Source organism: Pholcus phalangioides, unplaced genomic scaffold, assembly GCF_987345545.1.
Source record: "Pholcus phalangioides strain wild (caught in Gottingen) unplaced genomic scaffold, Ppha-v1.0 ptg000007l_1, whole genome shotgun sequence".
In the NCBI taxonomy this organism is placed as follows: Eukaryota; Metazoa; Arthropoda; class Arachnida; order Araneae; family Pholcidae; genus Pholcus; species Pholcus phalangioides.
Genome location: NW_028301600.1, coordinates 20,860,241 through 20,882,272, shown reverse-complemented (window position 1 = coordinate 20,882,272; position 22,032 = coordinate 20,860,241). Strand labels below are relative to the sequence as shown.

Below are 22,032 nucleotides of genomic sequence, written 5' to 3'. Positions count from 1 at the left end.
AGTTGTAATACTCATAATACAATTTATGAATTGAACAATAACTTCAATCCTAGATTTCAATAAATAATAAAAATTCAAGTACGAAATGAAAATTCATGAAAAAACGGGAACAACCTTTTTACAATAAAGTCGGGACGGCCAAAATGAAAAATAAGACACGTATGGTCATACAAGCTAAAATTATGATTAGGGCTGAATAGTGTTGCAGTTCCCGTTATATTCACGTTTTTGATATGTTTACAAACATGTTGAAAGCCGCTGTCAGCTATAACAACTTTTGGTTCAACAGATCCTTCTCATCTGGGGTGAAGTTATAGGGAATAGTTCCAGGCTGCTGTGACCCCTGTATAATCGGAATTGGAATTAGGGTGAAGTTGCCCGAATAATAGAATAATAAGACCAAGGGTGAAGTTGTCTCCATTTACCCAGTACTAAACTGTAGATCTGTTTCTTATTGGCCGGGAAGTGAGAAATAATTAAAACTTTCCTAAATTCTATTTCATATTTGCTGTATATAGTGACTTGTGTGTTGGTATTGACCGTTTGAGTTAGGTTGATTGATTTAGAAATTGAATTTAGTAATTGTGGATGCAGTCATAATAGTGAGTTTCGTTTCGTTTCTCTACTCTAAGAATCTCTGTAATAGATTAGTATATTAATCGCTGTAATAGACGTATCATCTCTTGCATGTTCCCCTTTTTTGCATCTACATTGTGCCCATCTCTGTTTTAATTGAGACATATATTGCATCTTTGTGCCTAAAAAATAAAATGAAGTGTGGACTTTTTATGTGAATTTTTTTGTTGATATTTGTGTATTGAAGATTAAAAGTTGTGTATAAATTTAATTTTAGTAGATTTGCTGATGTCTTTTATCATCGTTATATTCCAAAAATTTGGAAATCTCTTTCGAGCCATCATCAGAACAGTTAGGAAAGCCTTGTGCTGTCGAAAAAGGCATCATGAGGTCGAACCACTTCTTCCACTCACATCTGAGTCGTGTCCTGATTCTTCTCAGAGCATGAGTGAGGTACAAGCTATTATAATCTTTGTCATTTAAATAGATAAAATATCAAATCATTTAGTCAGTCATTTCAAGTCTAGTGTAAGTAATATTTTTAGATTCATTTGAACATGTGTGCTGCACAATTGCTGTTATGATTTCATAAGTGAGGTGAATGCTAATTTGGCAGGATTTTTTCCTTTGTCAGTTGTTTACCTTAGCACTTTGGCTCTTTCAAAATTTTTCATTGCTGACCAGAATGTTTTCGGGTTAATGTGCTATCCTTATGTTTTTAGTGCCATTTTCAATTCTTTTTGTCATTAGCATCTTAGCTCTTTAGTGCTCGTTACTTAAATATGCATCATTGGCTTGTTAATTTTTTCATAGATGAATATTTTCTAATCTGACTAAAAATTTTTTTGATTTTCAAAAAAGTTGGTCTCATACCAGTGAAATAAAAGTCAAGTTTTTCTTGCCCAAAATGTGCTTTTAAAATTGTTTCGCTAAAACAATCAACACAAACTTTTTCTGTATTTTGAGTTATTGTGTACATATTTTGGGAGTGTGTTTGAATGTTGTGTCACTTTTTGTCAACCATCTTTAATTTCTATGCTGTTGAAGAAGTTTGAAGAATGAAAAAATTCTGGGTCACAAAGGGGCCAGAACATCGGCACAATCACAAATCACCAATTTTGCGCCAATCTTGCTAATGGAATCTTAGCCCAAACATGAGTTGATGATTTAGAATTTTTATATTTATTTTAATATTTCTACTGACCATGAGGCCTTTGAATGAGATTGAAAAAGTGTTCAGTATTATTTTTCAGTGTACGAAATATGTAAATTTTCAAAATATTATTTTTGAATTAGCTCAATTGAAAGTTGTCAAGTCGCATTCGCTTATGGAATCACAGCTGCAATGGTTACATACTGACATATATTCGCTTATTTTGTGTACAAATTTATTTTGAATTAGCATTTCTGAATTTTTTGGAGGTACTATATTTTTGTGCATATAATCCATGGAATATACAGTCGATCTCGCTTATAACGTTTTTCAAAAATCACAACTAAAAACTTCATAAGCGGGAAAACATTTTAATCAGGAAATGTCTATAAGAATTATAAGACATAGTTTTTCACCGACCATAGCTATTTTGTGTAGTATTTTTAATTTATTAACAAAACATTACGGTACATATAGAGATTTAATAGAAAGAAATTATCTATTTGTTATTCCAATAAATATTTACGTACATTATACGGGATCTAGTTTGTAGGGAAAAAATAAGAAATATACAGTATATATGTATACATAGAAAAAACTTATATTTCGATTGTTTAACGTGCTGGGATGCAAATTAAATTTTTTGTATTGTTACTCTAGAAAGCACATCATTCTTACATTTGTAGATGATTTCTATCATCTACAAATGTAAGAATTTTTTTTTTTCCTCTACACTTACAGATTTCCTTTTTAACTTGCTCTGAGACATTTTGACTTGAACCGTGCTCTGCAAAATCTAATGTTACTGCTTTTCATTTTCCGAAATTTCGAAGGCCAAGCATTGTATTGGCTGTTCTTTGAATAATTAAATTCCAAGGAGTACAGTTGGAGAATCAACTTTTCTTATCCGAAAAAGCTGCCTTTAAATGCTACTTGATGCTGGCATCTAAAAATCTATCAAGTTGTTTAAATTTTGTGTCCATGTCACTCTTTTGCGGCTTGATTTTGTATCAATAGATTCAGAAGGGGGTGAGAAGACCCACACTGTTTTATTCCTTTGTTATATGCAGATGTTGTCTAACACCACTATGAAAATAATCTTTTGGATGCCATTTCTTGGAATCGATCTAGTGCGGCAAATTTGAATAAGGGGTCATTCACATATTACGTCAGCATCAAGGGGGATTTCGGATTTGCTGACTTTTGATGACGGGGGGGGGGGAGGGGGTTTGAAGGTTGCTTGCGTCATCAACCACCTCTTTCTGAAGATGTGAAATATTCTAAGCTGCTGACGAAATTTTGCTGATGGGGGGGGGGGGTCAAAAATGGCTAAAAATCTGCTTACGTATTACTTGAATGGCCCTAAGACTGCAAAGGAAAAAAAATTAACCCCTTGTGAGAACTTTTTCTATTTCTTATGTTCTTATCTGTTAGTCTCCCTATTCAGTGACATGACTTCAATCATCCAGTTGTATGTGAACAGTGGTAAGGGTGGTTTATGCTCTACATACTATCATTGGGCAAAGTGAGAGAAAAAGAATTTTATTATTGTGCCTAAAAAAAGTAATCGTAACCCTTGAAAAAAAGGAAAAAACATACTTTTCAGTCAATTCTTTATGTCGAAAACATAAGCGGATTCCAAAGAGCCATAAAAAAAGCTCCACCTCTAGTTTTCACGTAATAGTTAATCGCTGGCACGCAAACTAACACCATTTTCGTTTGTTTATCTGTGAAAAAGGCAGAATAGTACTCAGTTTTCAAGAGAGGAAACAACCTGATGTGAATTTTTCAAACGTTGTAATCAGGAATAGCAAATAATTCAAATATTGTATCCAAGAAAAAGTTAAATTTGCAAAAATTAGTCTTACCAAGCGGGAATGTTATAAGTGGGATCGACCATACATAAAAAAAACGTGGAATTTCTTAGTGCAGGTTATATACTGCTGCATCTTCTCTATAACTTTTTTTTTCAGGGAGGTTGGAATGGAAATAATTTTTTTTTTTTTTTCCAAATATTTTTATTTGTTTCCAAAGTTAAATAATTATGAAACAGTGAAATCTCAATATTTGTTGTCAAGAGGCCTGAGCCTGTACAGAGCAACTAATTAAAGATAAAGACGAAAGAAACAAAAAAATAACACAAAACTTATAATAAAAATAAAAAAATAAAAAAAATAGTTAAATAATGAAATGAATTTTCAAATAAATTTTTGTAATAATTATGCTGATATACAAGTTCACATTTGATATAATTTATAATGATATCTTATGATAATGATAATAATAAATCTTAAAAATATTTTTATAAAGATTAATTCCACTTATATATAATGGACCGACACCATAACATGGGATATGGAAAAAATGTCTTTTGTAATTACCTGGACTTTGATTAATGTTATCAGTTTTTTTTCATTAAAAGTTTTTTTCTTTTTACATATTTTGAAGCTAAGGTTGAATTAGACTAATTTTTTCTTTATAAATTGTTGTTATCCACCTGCAACGTCATGTAGGACAGAAGACTCCCTTGATGATAGAAATATTTTTGTATTCAGTTCACATGCACTCTGACCAAACTCAGCACTCATTGGTTGTGAAACTTTATCATTTGCATACTTGGACTTACAGCAAGAAAATATTAAGGCACCATCAATCGGTCGTTGCCTCGGTTATAGTAGGAAAGAACTTTATATCTATGTTCTTACCAGGATGAAATCTGTCAATCTTATGGTAGCCTTCATGGTGGTACCCACTCGTGCCCATGGGCACCAGAACCTAGGCCATTTAAGCCTCCCAAATAATTTCTGAAAAAACAATGCAATGTACCCGCCCTCTCCTGCATACATGCTTGAGTCCCATATATACAGGACAACCAGCAACTTTCGGCCTCCCCAATGTTTTTTCATGTCGGCACCTCTGCTTGCACCCCCAAGACTTTTCACCACCAAACATTTCCAGTTAGCCAAGGCCTTGTTGCAGAACAATGCAAAACATTCTGCTTTGGGGGCCGCTTCAATTGGACCCCTAAATCATTCAGACTTATCAGAAAAAAAGAGGGGCATTTTTCTCTTTAAGCTTCTGAGAAAAGTATATTTTGACTATTTGCATAGTTTAAGGGTTACAGTATGATTGATTTTCTTTCATAGCAGCCAGAATTTGGTAAATGGGATGACTGGAATGACACATCTACTAGCTCTACAAAATTGAATTCAGTTGTTGTTGATATGGAAGAGCAACCAGAAGTTCCTAACTGTAAAATCGATGATACTGATAGCCATGAAGATTATTTCAAGGACATGGTTCCACAGTTCCGAAGGGCTAAAAAGGTTTATATTTTTTTCTCTCCCTCATGATGTATTTAATGCAATATAGCACCATTTGTATGTTTTTCAAGGAACCAATCGAGAAAAAAAGGATGCAAACCAGAAATATATGTTACTAAAATTAAGTCTGTTATTAAAAATACATTTTTTTAAAAATAATTTGTCATAAGCATATTGCTGTCGTAAAATTTTGATGTTCTTATTGAGAATTTTCCAATTTTGTTTTTGAAACTTTAGCACTGCAGTTTTTTCCTAAAAATTAAAAAAAAAAATGTGAAAGTCTAGAAAATAGAGTCCAAAAAGATTAATTACAAAAATATGTGTGATGCTTGCATGCAGCATACTAAACCCTTGCATTTCCATTTCATCATTTACTTTTGTACTTGATTTCTGAAACTCGCAAGAAATTTCACAGTTGAAGTATAGTCAAATCTTGATATGTCAAATGTGCAGCTTCCAACAAAAAACTTAAGAGTTATCGTTAGTTCGACTTATCAAAAATTCCTATTTCAGAGTGGAAAAATAAAAGATTTATTAAAATAACAGCTCTATTTACAAATACCATAATTAACACTAGAAGTGCCATTGGGGTCATTTTGGCCCTTTTTCCAATTTCCCCCGCGTTATCTCAGGGCCAGGTTAAGAGGTTTGAAGGCCCTAAGCACTTGAATGGTTTTGGCGCTCCCACCCACCCCGGTCCCTATGAGTATATTTTACTTGATATTGAATATATAAATTTAAAAAAATAAATTAAATTTCAGAAGTAACTAATCTGAGGCAGAATTATGATTTAACATAGATAGACACTAAATAATTTAATGCACAGACCGTGAAATTCTCTTCCCCATGCCCTTTTTTTCTTACTTGTAAAGTCTTTGACAGTATACAAATATAAATACACAAGGCCACAACAGGGAAAATGCCCAATAAGGTGGCTGAGAAAAAGATGCCTATCTACTGGATTTTTTTTTTTTTGGAACATTTTTGGAATTTTTCTTTCATATATAAGATTCTACAAAAAGATTCTAAGACTTTTTTTTTCAAAATATTTTTAAAACATTTTAAGATATTTTCTCCCCATCAACTGCTTGTTAGGCTTTTATAAATCGACTTCAAAAGCAACCACAGAATCTTAATATGTCATATATTACAGTACTCACAGGTAACTTATTTTTGGTGAACCATAGTCATTGAGTACCTAGAGTCTACGGCAGGAATTCTTAACCTTTTTTAGCCATGACCCAAAATCAACAAGATCAGCTTTGTTACCCATGAGACTGTTTCTTTTCGAAATTAGTGAAACCAGTGATGCAATGAGAGTGCATTAATAACAGGACTAAGCAGATTTATGCGACTCATCGAAAAAGCTCCTGCAAATTAAGTTAATGTTGTGACTTAGAGCTCAATAAATGTCTGAGACAGATGGCAGCACCAGCGAAATATGAAACAAGCACAATCATGACAACGGTTATTTGTTGGGACCATGCACAGGACCGAAACTAGAGAAGGGGAGTGGCAACTGCTCCTGGTGGCAAAATTTAGGGGGGCAGCAGTTTTGGGTGGGAACAAAGAACACCATTATAAAATTATCAAATTTAAAAGTTGTGGGTGCGGCAAAATCATGTGTACCTTGGGTGGCTATAATCCTAGTTATGGCCACTACACTTAGAGCACTTGTTTCGTCATGTACCATTTCATTAGAAATGCCATAGAGGAATTTGTACGAGGTGCATGTACGGTTAAGTGGTAGTAGTAGTAACTCAAGTGTATCCCTAACAGTAAGTGGATTTCAACGACCCATCTCAGAATCCCCTGCGATCCGAAGGTTAAGAACCCCCTGATCGAGGGGATCTAGATCAAACTATAAAATGGTGGCTCTAGGCTGTGTAACCTATGTGGACTCACAGAGCGCCAAATCAGGGGTGAAAGAGAAAAATAATTGTAAACATTGCAAAAAGAAATCTGAAAAAAAAGTTATGCAAAATTTAATAATAATTAACGATAAGATAATGCTCCTGAATTCATTATCGCCCATTCGTGTCCTATTCATTGCCTCTCCCCTGAAACCACGCAGTTGATCCGCTAGTGACTGACTCATAAACATTTGTACATTTTTAACTTCACATTCTTATTCTGTAGAACTTGGCTTACTCTTGATGTGTGGGTCTCACCCGGACACAACCTGAGGACTTCGTGACAATTAGATCTTTCTACAATTTGTGAGAGGTAGCATGCAAATTGATAGACAGGTATTTTTAGCTCAGTTGAGGGGCCTCAGAAAAATCAGTTTGCCCAAGGACCCTATAGACCCGTTCACATGTGCTAGATTGGGGGTCACTTTGGTGATAATTACCGGCATGACAACTTTTTTCCCCTCGTAGGGAAGAAAAAGGTGGGAGAGAAGCTCATAAAAAAAAAGCCCATCTTTCTTGGGGTGGATTGGAGGTCGACACTGACCTTCTCTCCCATAATCCTTTGCGCCGCGGAAGCTGCTATAAGCTCCTTCGTCAACCGTCTTGAATCAATCACTTCTGTTCAACCTACGTAACCAGTGACGACTTCCGGAAAAAAGAGGGGGATTACCGGCATAAACTTAACGTCATGTGAACGGTTTGTAGCGAAACTCCCCGTTACCGGGAACTTCCCGGGATGTTTTATTGTACATGGGAACAGGGCTTATGATGCTGTTAAGAAGGCCCAAGCTTACTTTATGGAAATTGCACTAAATCTCATCCCAAAAACTCAGCATTAACGTGATCTTTTTTTTTGCAATGTTATTAGTTTTTCTGCATTTGGGCATTCCTTTTGATGAAGGTCTTCAACTATACAATCAATCAAAAATTCTAGGATGTTTTGCTGGATTTTTGGTAATGGACACAAATTGGGCATAAAAAACCCATTTTTATAACTTTTTGTGGTGCTCCTTTTTTCCTGATGCCCTAAGCATGTGCTTATTTTGCTTAATGATTAATCTGGCCCTAAGTTATCTCAACACACAATGGATTTGTGAAGCTGATACAGTGAAGCCTGTCTTCAACGGAATCGCAAGGAACTGAGATTTTTTTCCGTTGAACACAAGTTTCTGCTTAATAGAGGTTCAATTGAAATAATGTGTAAAATTCTGTAATGATCTCATGTAATTGAAGTACAGTATAATAAAAATTAATCACTTGAAAATAAACTAATTTAAATGTACATAAAATAATGTACATTATTTACTCTATAATTACTAAATATTTATGTTTTCACAGCATCTGTAGGAAACTTCACTCCACACTGTTCTTCATCTGAAATAACTACATTTATGTTCTTTTTGATTTTTCACTGAGGGTTTCCATATCTGTCATGTCAAGTTCAGTTTGTGCATTGTAGTCTATATTTATGTAATCCTCAGAAACACAGCTGTAACTAGGATTTTTGTGGGGATCAACATGATTTCGCTGCCCCAACTACTGTAAAATTCTGTGATTTTCCCACATAAAATTTGTCACCTCCTAAACTTTGCTGCCCGAGCAATTGCCCCCTCCCTGCCTCCTTTTAATTCCGGCCCTGTTCAGCAGTTGCAATCACAGAAAGCAGCTTGCATACAATTTTGTAAGTCATTGATTATCATTTGGAAATTTAAACATTACAGTGATTTCTCCTGTAGAAAACCCTGCTTTACCAAAAAATTTTGTTACAATTTCAGAAAGCAACTGTTTCACTACATGTGGCTTTTCAAAAACCACAGCATCAATACGGTAATGATTTTTACAAATCTAAGGGTGGGTGAAGTAGAACTCGTATTGGCAAGCGGTCATTGCATTAAACATTTCGATAGAAGAGCTAATTTTATATGATCCTTTATTCAGAGTTGGTCATGAAACAGTCAAAGTGTCTGTGTGAAATTTTCCATTAAATGGTAAAGTTTTGCTTTCCATTTCTGTGTTGACAGGTTCAGTTTAATCAAGGTTTTTCATGTGTATTTTGGCATTGAAATCATGGGACCACAATTTTTTTCGTTAAAGACAGGTTTCCGCTTAACACAGGTTCTGTTGAAGACAGGTTTTACTGTATTTTCTGACTTTTCTTAAAATACATCATTGAATACTGTGACAAGTTTTTATATTTCTATGTTAATTATTAAAATAAGTAATCATAGAAATACCTACAACAGCCAACAGGAGTAATTTTGACCCCTAATAAGAAAAATGATTGATTTTAATGTAAATATCTGTAGATGATTTGTTTATTAGTGAAACAAGTATTGGGGACCACCTGTGTTCAAAGAAGCAATGTTACACAATCGGTACCATGGATTAATGTGGTATCTTATATTAGACTTGACATCTGATGGACGTCTAGTCTAATCTGTCACGCTGAAGCATCAGAGTCTAGTGCGTGGCTACTAACAGATTTGCCCTCGCTTCAAACATTTTGTACAAGCTGACGTGAAATCTGCTATTAGCTCATAGTCCTGCACCAAAAATAACCATTAATGAGCAGTTGTTGCCCTGTAAATAATAATGCAAATTTATGCAATACATGACAAAAAGCCGGAAAAGTTTGGCATCAAGTTCTGGTTAGCAATTGTTGTGATATCCACAAATATGTCTTGAATGGTTATCCATATTTGAGCAAAGATAAAGATAGGCCAATCAATGCACAACTTTGCGAGACTGTGGTATCACTGCAGCCATTTAATCATTACATTTAATTATTGAACGACAATATTTAAAAATAAACCAGATGCAAATAGTATGTATGTTATGGAAACAGATGTATATATGATATTCATGTAAATGAAACAGATTATAAAGTGTATACAACATTACCTTCTGTCAAAAAAATGTGGTGGTTTTCTATTGCCTCTATCTTGTTTGTCCTCCTTCTGTGATATAGTCATTCACTTTTTTGCAAGCAGAAAAATGAATCCGTTAAATCAATCTGCTAAATTCTGTTACTTAATGATAATTTAGTAACAGTGCACACAAACTCCAAGGAGATATTCATTGCCTCCATAGTCTTGTGGTCCAGGGCATTCACCCGGAAAGTGAAAGGACGTGGATTCGATTCCCGCAGGGGCAGTTCAATTTTCTCTCTTTCCAAAATATATCTTCGCATCAGCCAGCTGTTAAAAACCTTTGTAGCTCTTGTTAAAGGTTAGATAAGAGGAGGAGGGAGAAAGAGAAAGACAGTTTTTCCCTCTTTTCCTTCAGCACAATAAATAAATATACGCTCAGTGTAAATAAAATACAAAAAGATTATTTTTCCAAAAAAAAGGATTTCTCTGGCTAGAAAGCCACACACATCATGGCAGGTGTTTTGGGAAATCGGGAAATAAAAGCAATAGGCAGAGTAAATTTTCTTATTGGATGGGGAGAAGCAGTTATCCATGTGCAATCAGAAAAAAAAAATCTTGAAGATAGGTGGTAATTTGTGTGAAGGTTTCGCAATTTCAAATGTGGCAGTTATAATGCAGGAAAATTTTAAAAACCGCTTAAATGGTTAAATATATTTTTGATAATGTTAATTTGAATACCAATGGTTTCATGTATCTGCTAGCCATGATATAATTTGAATATTCTAAATTTTTCTCCCCAGATTTTGTCAGGGAAAGGTGAAGAATCTTGTATGACTATTTCAAGTCGATTGTCTATGGATCCAAAAGCTTTTTTTGCTCAAGTAAGTACTGATATTTATTGTTCAGTTCATTACCTTCAAACTATGTTTATAATGACTTCTGTAACAGTAACACCTTGGTTATAACATTGGAAACTGGACGTGGCTGATTCAGGAGTCTGCCATTGGCAGAGCAGTAGCCAGAAATATCTTTTGGGCATGAATTTATTTGATATCAAATGGATTTCTACCATTATTTAAATCATTTTTCAAATAAAATTTACTGATTTTTGATGAAGTTAAAATAAAATAAATTTAAGTATATATATATATTATTTTTCTGTCTTTAAAAAGTAGTGGTTTTGTGCAAAACTACAACATAGCTACCAGCCACCACTGATATCATTAATGAGTTAACTAATGTCAACACTTTTTGCAGAAACTTCAACCTAGTCAATTTTACGGCGGCTTTTCATTTGAAAAGCCAGAGAGAGAATTATCAATGTGTTTAACAAAAATTGATCAAAACTAAAAAACTTGGATGCCTTTACAACATCTTAATGAAGCTTTGTATAGTGGTTTAAACAATAGTTAAAAATAAAGCATAGTTTATTTTGCATTATTTATTTATTGTGAGGGTTATCACACATATGGCCTGCATATGAAACATTGATGTAATTTTTGTTTGTTTTAATGACCTATTTTATTTGATGAATCACACTTTAATTCATGGGATCTTTACTGAAATTGGAGATGAAAATAATTTTCATAATTTATTCTGTAATGAATACAGCTGTAAATATAAATATTCGTCCTGAAAATTTTTTTTCTCATACTATAATTTACTGCAGACTTGTTGCAGCATTTTATTTCCTGCCAAGGTTTATTTATAAGGAATAATTGGCAATATCCCCAGGGCCACAATTACAGGACCAGGGGAGGCACAAATTTCACCCTTTAACTTCTCTTTCAACATTACAAGGGGGTGCCAAAATGCTTGCTTGCCCAGGCTGACCAAGCATCCAGTTGCAGCCTTGATTTCACCTACAACTGACAATATAGTCCACCGATCACAAGAAGAACACTGGCTACGTCACGTCAGATGATTTTATTATTTACTTTTAGGTAAAGCAACTGCCCATCGAGAGTAGCGCATTAGCAACGGCGCTTTCCCGTTTGGCGCCTTTAGCGCTATTTTGGCCTCCTAGAAATTTTACTAAAAGCGCCACGGCAGTGCTCTCAACATCATCGTCATCGCAGTGTTTTTGTTGCATAAACACCAGCTGTTCGACAGTGTCGTCTTAAGGGGCCTACACACTTTCAGTTATGCCTGCACAGTTATACCTGTACAGGCATAACTGAACGGTTCGATGCATCCACACCATTCAGTTATACCTGTGCAGGCGAAACTTCTGGAACCGGTTCTAGGCAATCTGTGGGGATATTTTCATTCTTTGATCTCTGTCTTCGCGGTCTTTTGATCAGTTCGGATTTTTTCATAGGCTATAAAAGTTCGGAATTTTCTAGTATGATTCCCACAGATGATGCTTTGGGTGTAGTTGGATTGGTTATGACACTGAAAGTTATTAACTCAAAAAAAAAACAAAAAAAAAAACGGGTAACGTGGTACAAAGATTGGTTAAAAAAAAGGCAACAATATTCGCACGTTAAATTATTACAGGAATTGAGATTTGCACCAAAAGATTGGCATAATTTTCTCAGAATGAATCAAGATACCTACTCAAAGCTTTTTTTTTTCAATTCCTTTCGGAAATTGCTTCGCAAACTGTTTGTTTTTTTAACAACACTGTCTCTGTTCGCTAGAGGATCTATTTCTCTAATTTTCCACACCAATCTCTCATAACTATCATCTTTCTTAATTTTGTTATGGTAATCTTTAGTTTTCACCTGCCACAAGCATTTCTTATTCCTATACATTTCAATGAATTCTTCCAAACATTCACGCTGCCCGTTTCGAAGATCACTTGTCATTATAAACCTCGAGTCGTGAAAACTAAACTGAACTCTGAACTAAACTCTGGTGGAATGTCAAAATCTGTGTTTCCCAAAGTAGGACTATCCAGGCTATGAATGGACACAAGGGGGTGATGGGGGGACGAGAGGAAAACATCAGTTTTCGAAAACTCAGACGATTTTACCAAGGAAGCCTTTGTAAATATGGGCCTTAGACAAAAAAGGAAGAAAAAAAAACTAATATTGCACACAGAAATTCGTACTTGTTTCATCAGAGCTAAAGTGTTTTTTTTCTCCCTTTGAATGTGCGCTGTACATTCCAGATGTATTGTAACTGTAAATTGATCGTTAAAGCCTACTGTCACAGATCTCCACACCATCTGGGGTTCTGCATCCCCGGGGGCTGGTTTTACTAATGAATATTGTCATTATTCGAGTTATTTCCCCCAACCCCCACAAAGATGGGATTGGGATCAGGATTCTGGTTTCAGAGCCCGAGATGATTCCAATCATTCTTTCACCTCTGTAGTGTTTTTCTTGAAAGAAAACTGCATTTTCACGCGACCTCTTACGATTAATTCAACTCAATTAGAAATTGACTTATTATTAAGCATAGTATGTATATTAATAGTATTACTCAATGATATAATTATATTATCAATCGTATATCTCTCTCAAAGAATTTTTCGATTGTTTTCTTACGTTTAACTAGCGTAGCGTAATTTCATCTGAATTTTTTTCTTTCAATGTTTGAGCTGAAAGTTGAAATTCGTTGCAATCTGACGAGATGTGTCCAAAAAACAAATTCAGTGAGATTCATTAAATGTTTAAAAAATGTAAAAGAAAATAATAAATTACAGTGATTTTTGTCCTATTGATGCTTGCTGGTTTTCGGTCAAGAAAAGAGTGGGAATCCTGCGTTTGAAATTGCAAACAATTGCAAACATTAACTAACTCGTATATACACCTGCTTGATTTCTAAGAATCTTGATTAGAGACCTCCTCTCTAAATAATCAATAAACAATTAATAGTCATAGCACATTATTTGAATATAGAGTTTGTGTGTTTCGGTGCATAATTTCGGGCAAATTTATTGAAAAGAGTGATTTCAGAAACAAAATTGCGAATTTTAACAATGGTCGAAATATTTCTAAAATTTTATTTCGATTTTTTTATTCAATATGAAATTGTAAGAAAATATCGTGAAAATTATGCCATTAGAAAAATTTCTTCTAATTAAATGGAATCCCTTTCCAAAACAAGTTATTCAGTTATTATTGTTCTATTACATTATCAGTGAAAAAAGAAGAGGGAAGAAAGAAGGGCGAATATAAGAAAGTGGGAAAAAATAACTGCGCAGTTATACCTGATGGCTCATACACACGCTCAGTTATACCTGCGCAGTCATAACTGTACAGTTATACTGAATCGAAAAACCATTCCCTTCAGGTCGCCTGTGCAGGTCAACTGACGGCCCCTGCACACTCTCAGTTATGCCTGCACAGTTGGCCTGTACAGGCATAACTGCGCAGGTATAACTGAGTGTGTGTAGGGCCCTTTAAGGCATTGTCGCATTAGATTAACAAAAATAAGATCTGGTTGAAATTTTCCAGAATTTACGTGGTAGGGCCTCAGAAAAATCACTTGGCCCGGGAAAGCCTGTGATGCTCTTAAGACGGCCTGGCTGCTCGAGCACTTACGGTACATTATTTTAATACAAAAAATATATTGTCACTACTGCGTTTGTCACCTATTTAAAAAGCCCATATAAGTAGCTTCTGTCGAGAAAGTAAAAAAGGAAAAAAGACGATGATATGGCTATAAGAGAAGGTAAACAAGAAGAATGGCTAATTGCTAGCAGGTGGCATTCTCTTGCTGCGGTATAGAAATTAAACAGAAGAAAATGCCATATAATTTACAGTAGTAATAAATTATTATTATTATATTAATTATACTCCTTTTGTATTAAGTTATTAATTTAAAGTAATTTAACAGTTAATTTATTTTATTATTTTAGGAATTTAATTATTAATTTAAAGTAATTTAAATTAATTACTCCTTTTATTACTAAATGATCACTACTCCCTTCGCATTTTTTTCTGTATCAAACATTTTAGTTCAAAATATTAAATTTAAATTTAATAAAAATTCAAATTTGTTTAATAAAAATTCAAATTTGTTTAATAAAAATTCAAATTTGTTTAATAAAAATTCAAATTTGTTTAATAAAAATTCAAATTTGTTTAATAAAAATTCAAATTTGTTTAATAAAAATTCAAATTTGTTTAATAAAAATTCAAATTTGTTAAATTAAAAAATTTAATTTACTTCCAAAATTTATAACAACAATTTTCGAGTACATCTTTTAAAAGCGCAGCTCACTCAAGCTTGAAGACTAACAGTACTAAGTTCGCTGAAGCGTGAAGAATACCCTCATAACAGAGATTTGCGCCAAGACAGCCTTTACTTGGCAACCCGGGATAATTTTTATCCTTTCCCCGCGCCGAAATGGACCCTCTCCAGAGAGGGGGGGGGTTTGCGTAATTCTTCTCGTGATCTGAGGACTATAATTATGGTGAGAATTGGGAATGTTCCGTATTTATGTTCCCAGTTTCCTATATTTTTTTTTTAAAAAAAATTGTTATACTACTCAGTCAAATATTAATGTCATGTATTATTAGTTCATGGCATCTGAACAGGGTTGGTAAAAAACCAGTTATTTTGGTTTAAACCGGGTTTTTTGTTTTAAATAATATTAACATTAAAAACAATAAAATTTCTAAAAAATCATTCGAACTTTTAACAATTAATTAAAATAAAATGTTTATTAATATAATTAACACTATTCCCATATTTAATTAATAAATATTTCTTATATTTTAACAAAAACCAACTTTTGCAATTTAATTATTTTTTGCTTAACTAAATGGATTACTTTGTGTTTGAAAATTCTTTTAATGTTATTATTAATCATGTAATATAAAGATGTTTTCTCCAGTTACTTTCAGTATACTTAACTAGAAAGCTATTTTGCAAACACTATAATAAAAATTAGGTGAATATAATGTATTTAATGAAGCATAAATAATGCAGATTAATTAACGATGATTTATGATATACAGGGTGATTATAACTAAAGTTCTGATTTCAAAACACTGTAAAAAAAGAACTATTGTCAGAATGACTTGAAAATTAACATGAAAATATTCCTTTAATATAAATATATATAAAAGAAATATAATTATTATTATATTTCTATATAATAATAATTATATAAACCGAAATATAATTTTATTAAAGGGGGAAAAAGACGGGTCACTTTTTTCACTAAAAGTCACTTTTTTAGAAACTGGTCACTTTTATTACGTATTTTCAGGCCCAGGTCACTTTTTCCACTTTTTTAGCAACAAAAACCTCGGTCTCGCACGCTCTTTTCTGCTGTCAGTGTTTTTTTTTTCTTCAAGGAGGAACTTTACCAGTTCAATATCGCAAATTTTCTCCCTGCCTTCATTGAACTACGTTCAAAGGCGTCTTATCGTAAATCCTATATTTTGCTGCTCCAAAACTGATCCAAATCGTATATTTTGCTGCTCCAAAACTGATCCAAATCGTATATTTTGCTGCTCCAAAACTGCTCCGGATCCTGAATTTGCTGCTCCAAAACTGCTCCGGATCCTGAATTTGCTGCTCCAAAACTGCTCAGAATCTTGAATTTTGCTGCTTCAAAGCTGCTCCGAAATCGACTTTGTCACTTCCCACCCCTGTGTTTCTGGGTAAAGGAGTAAATGTGTTTTTTTTTGCAGGGGTGTATGTTGTGTGTAAAAAAAAGGAAAATATATATTTTTACAAATTTTTCTCTTGAAAAGCAAACAATTTCAAAGCTGGTTTATTTTCTCCCTCACCCAAGGACAGTATTATTTTGGTGCCCCCCCCCCCTCCGCCTGTAAAATAGTACTCACCCACTTTTCCCAGTCCAGCCATAGGTGGAGATACTTTAAGGTGTCTTAGGGGTGTGGCACGATGACAATTGATATACATCATATATATGTATACATCAGTAGGCTCTGCCATTGACGCTGGGGGGGGGAGGGTGGATTGACCCTCCCTCAACATATAATAATTAAAATAATTTATTCAATTTAATAATTTAAATCCTTTATTCAATTTAATAATTTAAATCCTTTATTCAATTTAATAATTTAAATCCTTTATTCAATTTAATAATTTAAATCCTTTATTCAATTTAATAATTTAAATAATTTATAATTCAGTAATTTAAGTAATTTTTTAATTTAATAATTTAAAATAACGTTAAAAATTTAATTTTATAGTTTTTAATCATTATAGTAAATTTCCAGGGTTCGTACAGTCCTTGAAAAAAGAGAGTTCATTTACAAGTCTTTAAAAGTCCTTGAAAAATCATTACAGTCCTTGAAAAAAAATAATGATGGCTTATAAGTGCTTGAAAAAAATTATTTTGTGTGAATTTCTTCCATAAATTTTTGCTTCCTTCAACTCTATCCCCTCTAAACCATATTCCACTAGGGCGAAAATGTGTAGAGCAACAAGGGTACAATGATTATGTGGCAATGTTCAAAGCAGGACATATGATCACGCATACCTGAGGTATTTCTATGTTTAAAAAGTTGTTGCCTAAAATATGGCAGCAAAAAATTGCATCGCTTCAAAATATTTGAAATTATTGAATGTCAGCTGAATATATGTGGGCTGACCATATTTCCTTGATAAAAATAAGGGAAAATAGCCAATTGTCACCAAAAATGTTAACAAGGGTAAGCGAAGTTGCCAATTATTGCTAAAATTGCCAAAAAAAAAAAGCAGAAAATGAAGCACCATTGCATTGAGGCAGAAGATTTAAATCAATTCTATATGGGGGGGGGGGGAAACGAACATGACAATATTTTAAGTCATAATTATCATAATATAATTCATAGGATTAGGAAAATAATTTTGATACTTAATTTCAGTAAAGAATAAAAACTTCAATAGGCTTTGTAGAAAATATATGGAAAATAATAGGACATTTTTTCATGAAAAAATTCAAATTGGGATGGCCAAAATTACATGAAAATAAGAGAATGTCCCAGGAAATACAGGTCATATAGTCACCCTTGATATATGATTACATGCTTTTTAATTTTTTTTTTTCATCGAAGGCAAAGTTCAATACTGTTTCAAGCATAAAATGATTTCTGCTTAAATGTTATTTGCATACTGAACTACAGTGGCTTTTTTCAAAAGCAAGACCTTTAAAACTTGACATTGTCTACAAGTTGAAATGAGAATTATAATTGTTTTAAAAAATTATAAAGTTTTAAATAATTGGCATTTCAAAATTAGAAATGAGTAAATGTTGAATATAAATTAAAAAAACCAATTTAATTTTTGTAAAAAATCACTGTTTTTATTTTTTTTATCAACCGCGATATGAATGTCCTTGAATTTTAAAATTTTGTCTGGAAAAGTGCTTGAATAGTCCTTGAATTTTTTTACTTTCAAGGAGTATGAACCATGATTTCTTAAAATTTGTTGGAACGTATTATACAAACCTAGGTATGTAAATCAAATTTGTACTATTTGAAAAAAGTTTGAGTACACTTTGTATACTGTCATTCATAGCATAACATGAATGAAAAATCCACTGGAATGTAGATGGGACAAATTCTCTCATCAAATTTTGTGTTATTTCATTTTTTTCCCTTCTTTGAATGTAAAAACTTTTTCCCGTTTTTAAGTTTTTCCTGCTTAAATTGATTTTAAGATGTGTTGTGGAAAGCAACATGGGGGAAGGCATTGCTACTGTTACTCAGAAAGGATGTAATGTAGTTATTCTCTCACACATAGTTGTTGATAAATTTGATAAGTTATTCAAAACTTTTCTGGTTAGCAGAATGCGTTTGAGTTTGAATTAATTATTTCACACTATTATGTAAAAAAAGCAATTTCAATGAGTTCTATTGAAATGCAAAGTTAAAACTAAATTCAATTTCAATTCATTCAATTTGGTAATAAAAATTCATTGTCCATTTGGTCTCTCTCTAAAAATATTTTGGTCACTATTTGGTCACTTTTAAACATTTCGGTCGCTATTTGGTCACTTTTTCAAGCATTTTGGTGACTATTTTCACTAGTTTTGAGCCCATGATCCGTGCTGACCCCTGAAAAGACTAAAATGTAAAATTAATGGCCATCCAACACATGGGAAATTTGCTTGCAGAATGGAAACAATAGCCAGTCATGGCAAAATGATAACTTAATTATAGCGTTACACAATTTTATAATTCATGGAAACATCACAAAAAGTGAAGTAATTGAACAAATAACTACAACTTACTCGAGAAATGTTAAATATGTTGTCCACCTTGTTCTGGCTATGAGATGAAAGCACAAAAATTCTTGTTTAACAACAGATCAGAGTATGCCATGGTCATGGTGTGGATGCGCTTGCAATTCACCTTTATTAAACCAAACGGGCCCCCACGTTAATATTCCTGAGGAACTTCTAACATATAGGAGATGTGGTGAAGCTTGCAATTCACCAAAGTTTGCAATCCGACCACTGTTAATAACATTTTGAGGTACCCCCCACAGCCAGAAGTTGCAAGGGTTAAGGTCAAATGAACTGATGGCCGGCCAGATGTCGTGCAATCCTGTTATTGCCAAAATGGGTCTTCAGCAGCTGCTTTGCTGGTATTGCAATGTGCATCTTGATAGAAGTTGTTCTATCCACACACTGATGCTGTGGAAGTGCCAAAATGATGTGGCTGCACACAATAGATTATACTGCTGGCCAAGTACAGCATCATCTACTCGCATATTTTGCATTTTTTTCCCTTTTGCGAAAGAAACTTCCATTGCTTCAAGAGTATCTATGCAAATTTTCAAGTCATTCTGACCAGTAGTTCTTATTGAATAGTTAACGTCAAATTATAATCACCCTGTATATAGCTGATTATTTTTCATAAATCTGTTACTACTACTATACAGTAGAACCCTGATTAACTGGGGCCTAACAGTGAAAGTATAAAAAAAAAACAACTATTGAATATTAAGACTGGAGACTGTGGTACTTCTTATGGGAAAGAAAATGAAAATGTTTGAGGTAATGTAACTACTTGTACACTAGTCTTTGTCCTTTAGGGACAGCTGGTGTCTTTATTGGATTATAGGACCATCTGCCCCTAGCATGATGGTATCACTACTGTTGCTGCTGCTTTGTGAAGGGAAAAAGAAACCTTGTGAGATAATACACCACTACATTTAGATGTGTGATGCAATCCTCATTCATGAATATGCTAAAGATAGAGCATCAGAATGTAGCCTTAGGTTAGAAAATGTGGTAAGAATGAGAAAAAGTTTGGCTTCTGTATATAACTTTAAACAACTAAGATACTTCATATGAAAAAAATATATATATTCAGGCCAATTTTATGAGACTTTTTTGAAAAAAACCACTTACACCATCTTATGCCATTTAAAGATATACTATCAAAATATATCCCAAGAATATAAAATGTGGTAAAAATGAAAAATTTTGGCTAATAATGAACCAATGTGATATTTTTCAAGGAAAAAATGATATTTAGACCACTTTTATTTGACTTTTTGAAAAAACTGAACTGGTTTTTTTTTTAAAAACCACTTGGTTAAAACCATGGTTTAAACCAAACAACCCTGCATCTGAATATATTTTTCATAATTGAAAGGTGGTGAAAACATAAATTTCAGTTATAATGACACCTTGAATTACTGAAAAAAAAATACTATCTTTTACTGCAAAAAAATTATGCAAAACATTCTGCTTTATGGGTGAGTAATACGTTATCCAGGCGTTTTTACAGATCAGGGAAATTCTGATGGTAAGAAACTGCTGAACAGGTACCTGAAAGTTTAATCTTACAACTCTATCTATGCTATAAGATGTTTTCAGATTTTTGGTTCACTTTAATTGGGTGGACCATGCAAGCTGTCTTTTTTTCCTCCTATGCTTGAGTAATTAAAAGCTATGAACACATGCATGAATAATAATGATATGAAACTTTTCTTAAAGGAGTCAGAATTAGGATTTCTCACTGATGCAATGCTTACTACCTGGGAAGCTGGTGCCATTGAGCTGGATGATGGCATTGATCCTGATGGTGTTATCAGGCAAAAAAGAATAGAGGAAAAACTCAAAAGAATTGAGGAGCATCAGCGGAAAAAGAAAGAAAAAATTGAAGAATACCATAGACGTAAACAAGAAAAAGAAAGCAAAAGGGCTGGTCTCAAGGCTACAATATCTGCCAGTGTGCAGTCTTCTCCTGTTGATCCTGTTGTCACAAGAGAAAAGAAGTTAGAAATGCAGTTCAAAAGAATTGAAGAGCATCAGCGGAAAAAGAAAGAAAACATTGAAGAATACCAAAGGTGGAGCCAAGAAAAAGAGAAAAAAAAGGCTAGTCTTAAGGCTGGAATGTCTGCTAGTGCACAGTCTTTTCATCCATCAAAAGACAAGAGCAAAAATTCATGAAAGGAAATTTTTTCCCAAAAGTTGATGTTTCATAGCAGATATATTTTTATGAAGGATTATTAAAACATTTTCAAGGAATTTGTTCCTTTATAATGCTGCAATGTAAAAAGAAATGTGGTCAGTGATATTGAAGATCCTCTTTTTATTTCATCCATTCATAAACGATAAATACAAATACAACGTCACAACAGGCAAAATGCCCAACGAGGTAGCTAAGAATGTGGTGGCTGTACAAAAAAAGATTACTCCTATGTGGAAATGTTCTGGAGGCCTTATTTTTTTTTTAAATTTTCTTTCAGTCAAAAATATGTAAAACTTAACCCTTCCAAAGATGAAACATGATGCTAGTTAGTAAGTTTATCTTGTTCGTGACTTCGAAATATTTCCAAATGTGATTGGGAATCTATTGTAAATGATGCAGGAATCTATTGTAAATGATGCAGGAATCTATTGTAAATGATGCAGGAATCTATTGTAAATGATGCAGGAATCTATTGTAAATGATGCAGGAATCTATTGTAAATGATGCAGGAAACTAGTTGGTGTTTTGGATAATTCTTTTGGTAAACTTCTGTTCTGTATACTTCTGTTTTTTTATTTCTTCACTCTTCAAAACAAAGAGGGCATCATTTTTGTGTTAATTGACCCCAATACATCTGGGAATATATTATACAGTGAAACCTGTATGAAACAGAATGTCTCAAAAGACTGAAATAATATTCCATTTTAGACAGATTTTTATTTTATAGAGGTGCAAATGAAAGCACTAAATATTGAACAGACTATTTTGATTCCATTTAAGACAGGTTTCGGTCTCATACAGTATCCGTCTTAGACAGGTTTCACTGTGATAGTAGGTATATATCTATGATCCATA

The 22,032-nt window shown here is 33.3% G+C and overlaps 1 protein-coding gene across 4 annotated transcripts; it reads left to right on the top strand.

The window, feature by feature from the left end:
• Nucleotides 1-216: 216 nt before the first annotated feature.
• Nucleotides 217-21,738, top strand: LOC149085052 (uncharacterized). Of its 4 annotated transcripts, none has more exons than XM_089232826.1 (5): nucleotides 217-602; nucleotides 854-1,029; nucleotides 4,876-5,055; nucleotides 10,636-10,716; nucleotides 20,700-21,321. In XM_089232826.1, the coding sequence occupies exons 2-5, from the start codon at nucleotides 865-867 to the stop codon at nucleotides 21,153-21,155; spliced, it is 882 nt and encodes a 293-aa protein (XP_089088952.1). In that variant the 5' UTR covers nucleotides 217-602; nucleotides 854-864; the 3' UTR covers nucleotides 21,156-21,321. The 4 variants fall into 4 exon arrangements, with proteins under 4 accessions (XP_089088952.1, XP_089088953.1, XP_089088951.1 ...); XM_089232827.1 differs by having other exon boundaries at nucleotides 226-602; nucleotides 857-1,029; nucleotides 4,879-5,055; nucleotides 20,700-21,738; XM_089232825.1 differs by having other exon boundaries at nucleotides 461-602; nucleotides 4,879-5,055; nucleotides 20,700-21,302.
• The last annotated feature ends 294 nt before the right edge of the window (nucleotides 21,739-22,032 follow it).

Excerpts from the sequence above, each read along its gene's own strand:
- LOC149085052 (XM_089232826.1), top strand. The coding sequence starts at position 865 with ATGTCTTTTATCATCGTTATATTCCAAAAATTTGGAAATCTCTTTCGA. Across the intron at positions 5,056-10,635 it reads AGTTCCGAAGGGCTAAAAAG|ATTTTGTCAGGGAAAGGTGA; the intron begins GTTTATATTTTT and ends TTTTCTCCCCAG. Across the intron at positions 10,717-20,699 it reads CAAAAGCTTTTTTTGCTCAA|GAGTCAGAATTAGGATTTCT; the intron begins GTAAGTACTGAT and ends CTTTTCTTAAAG.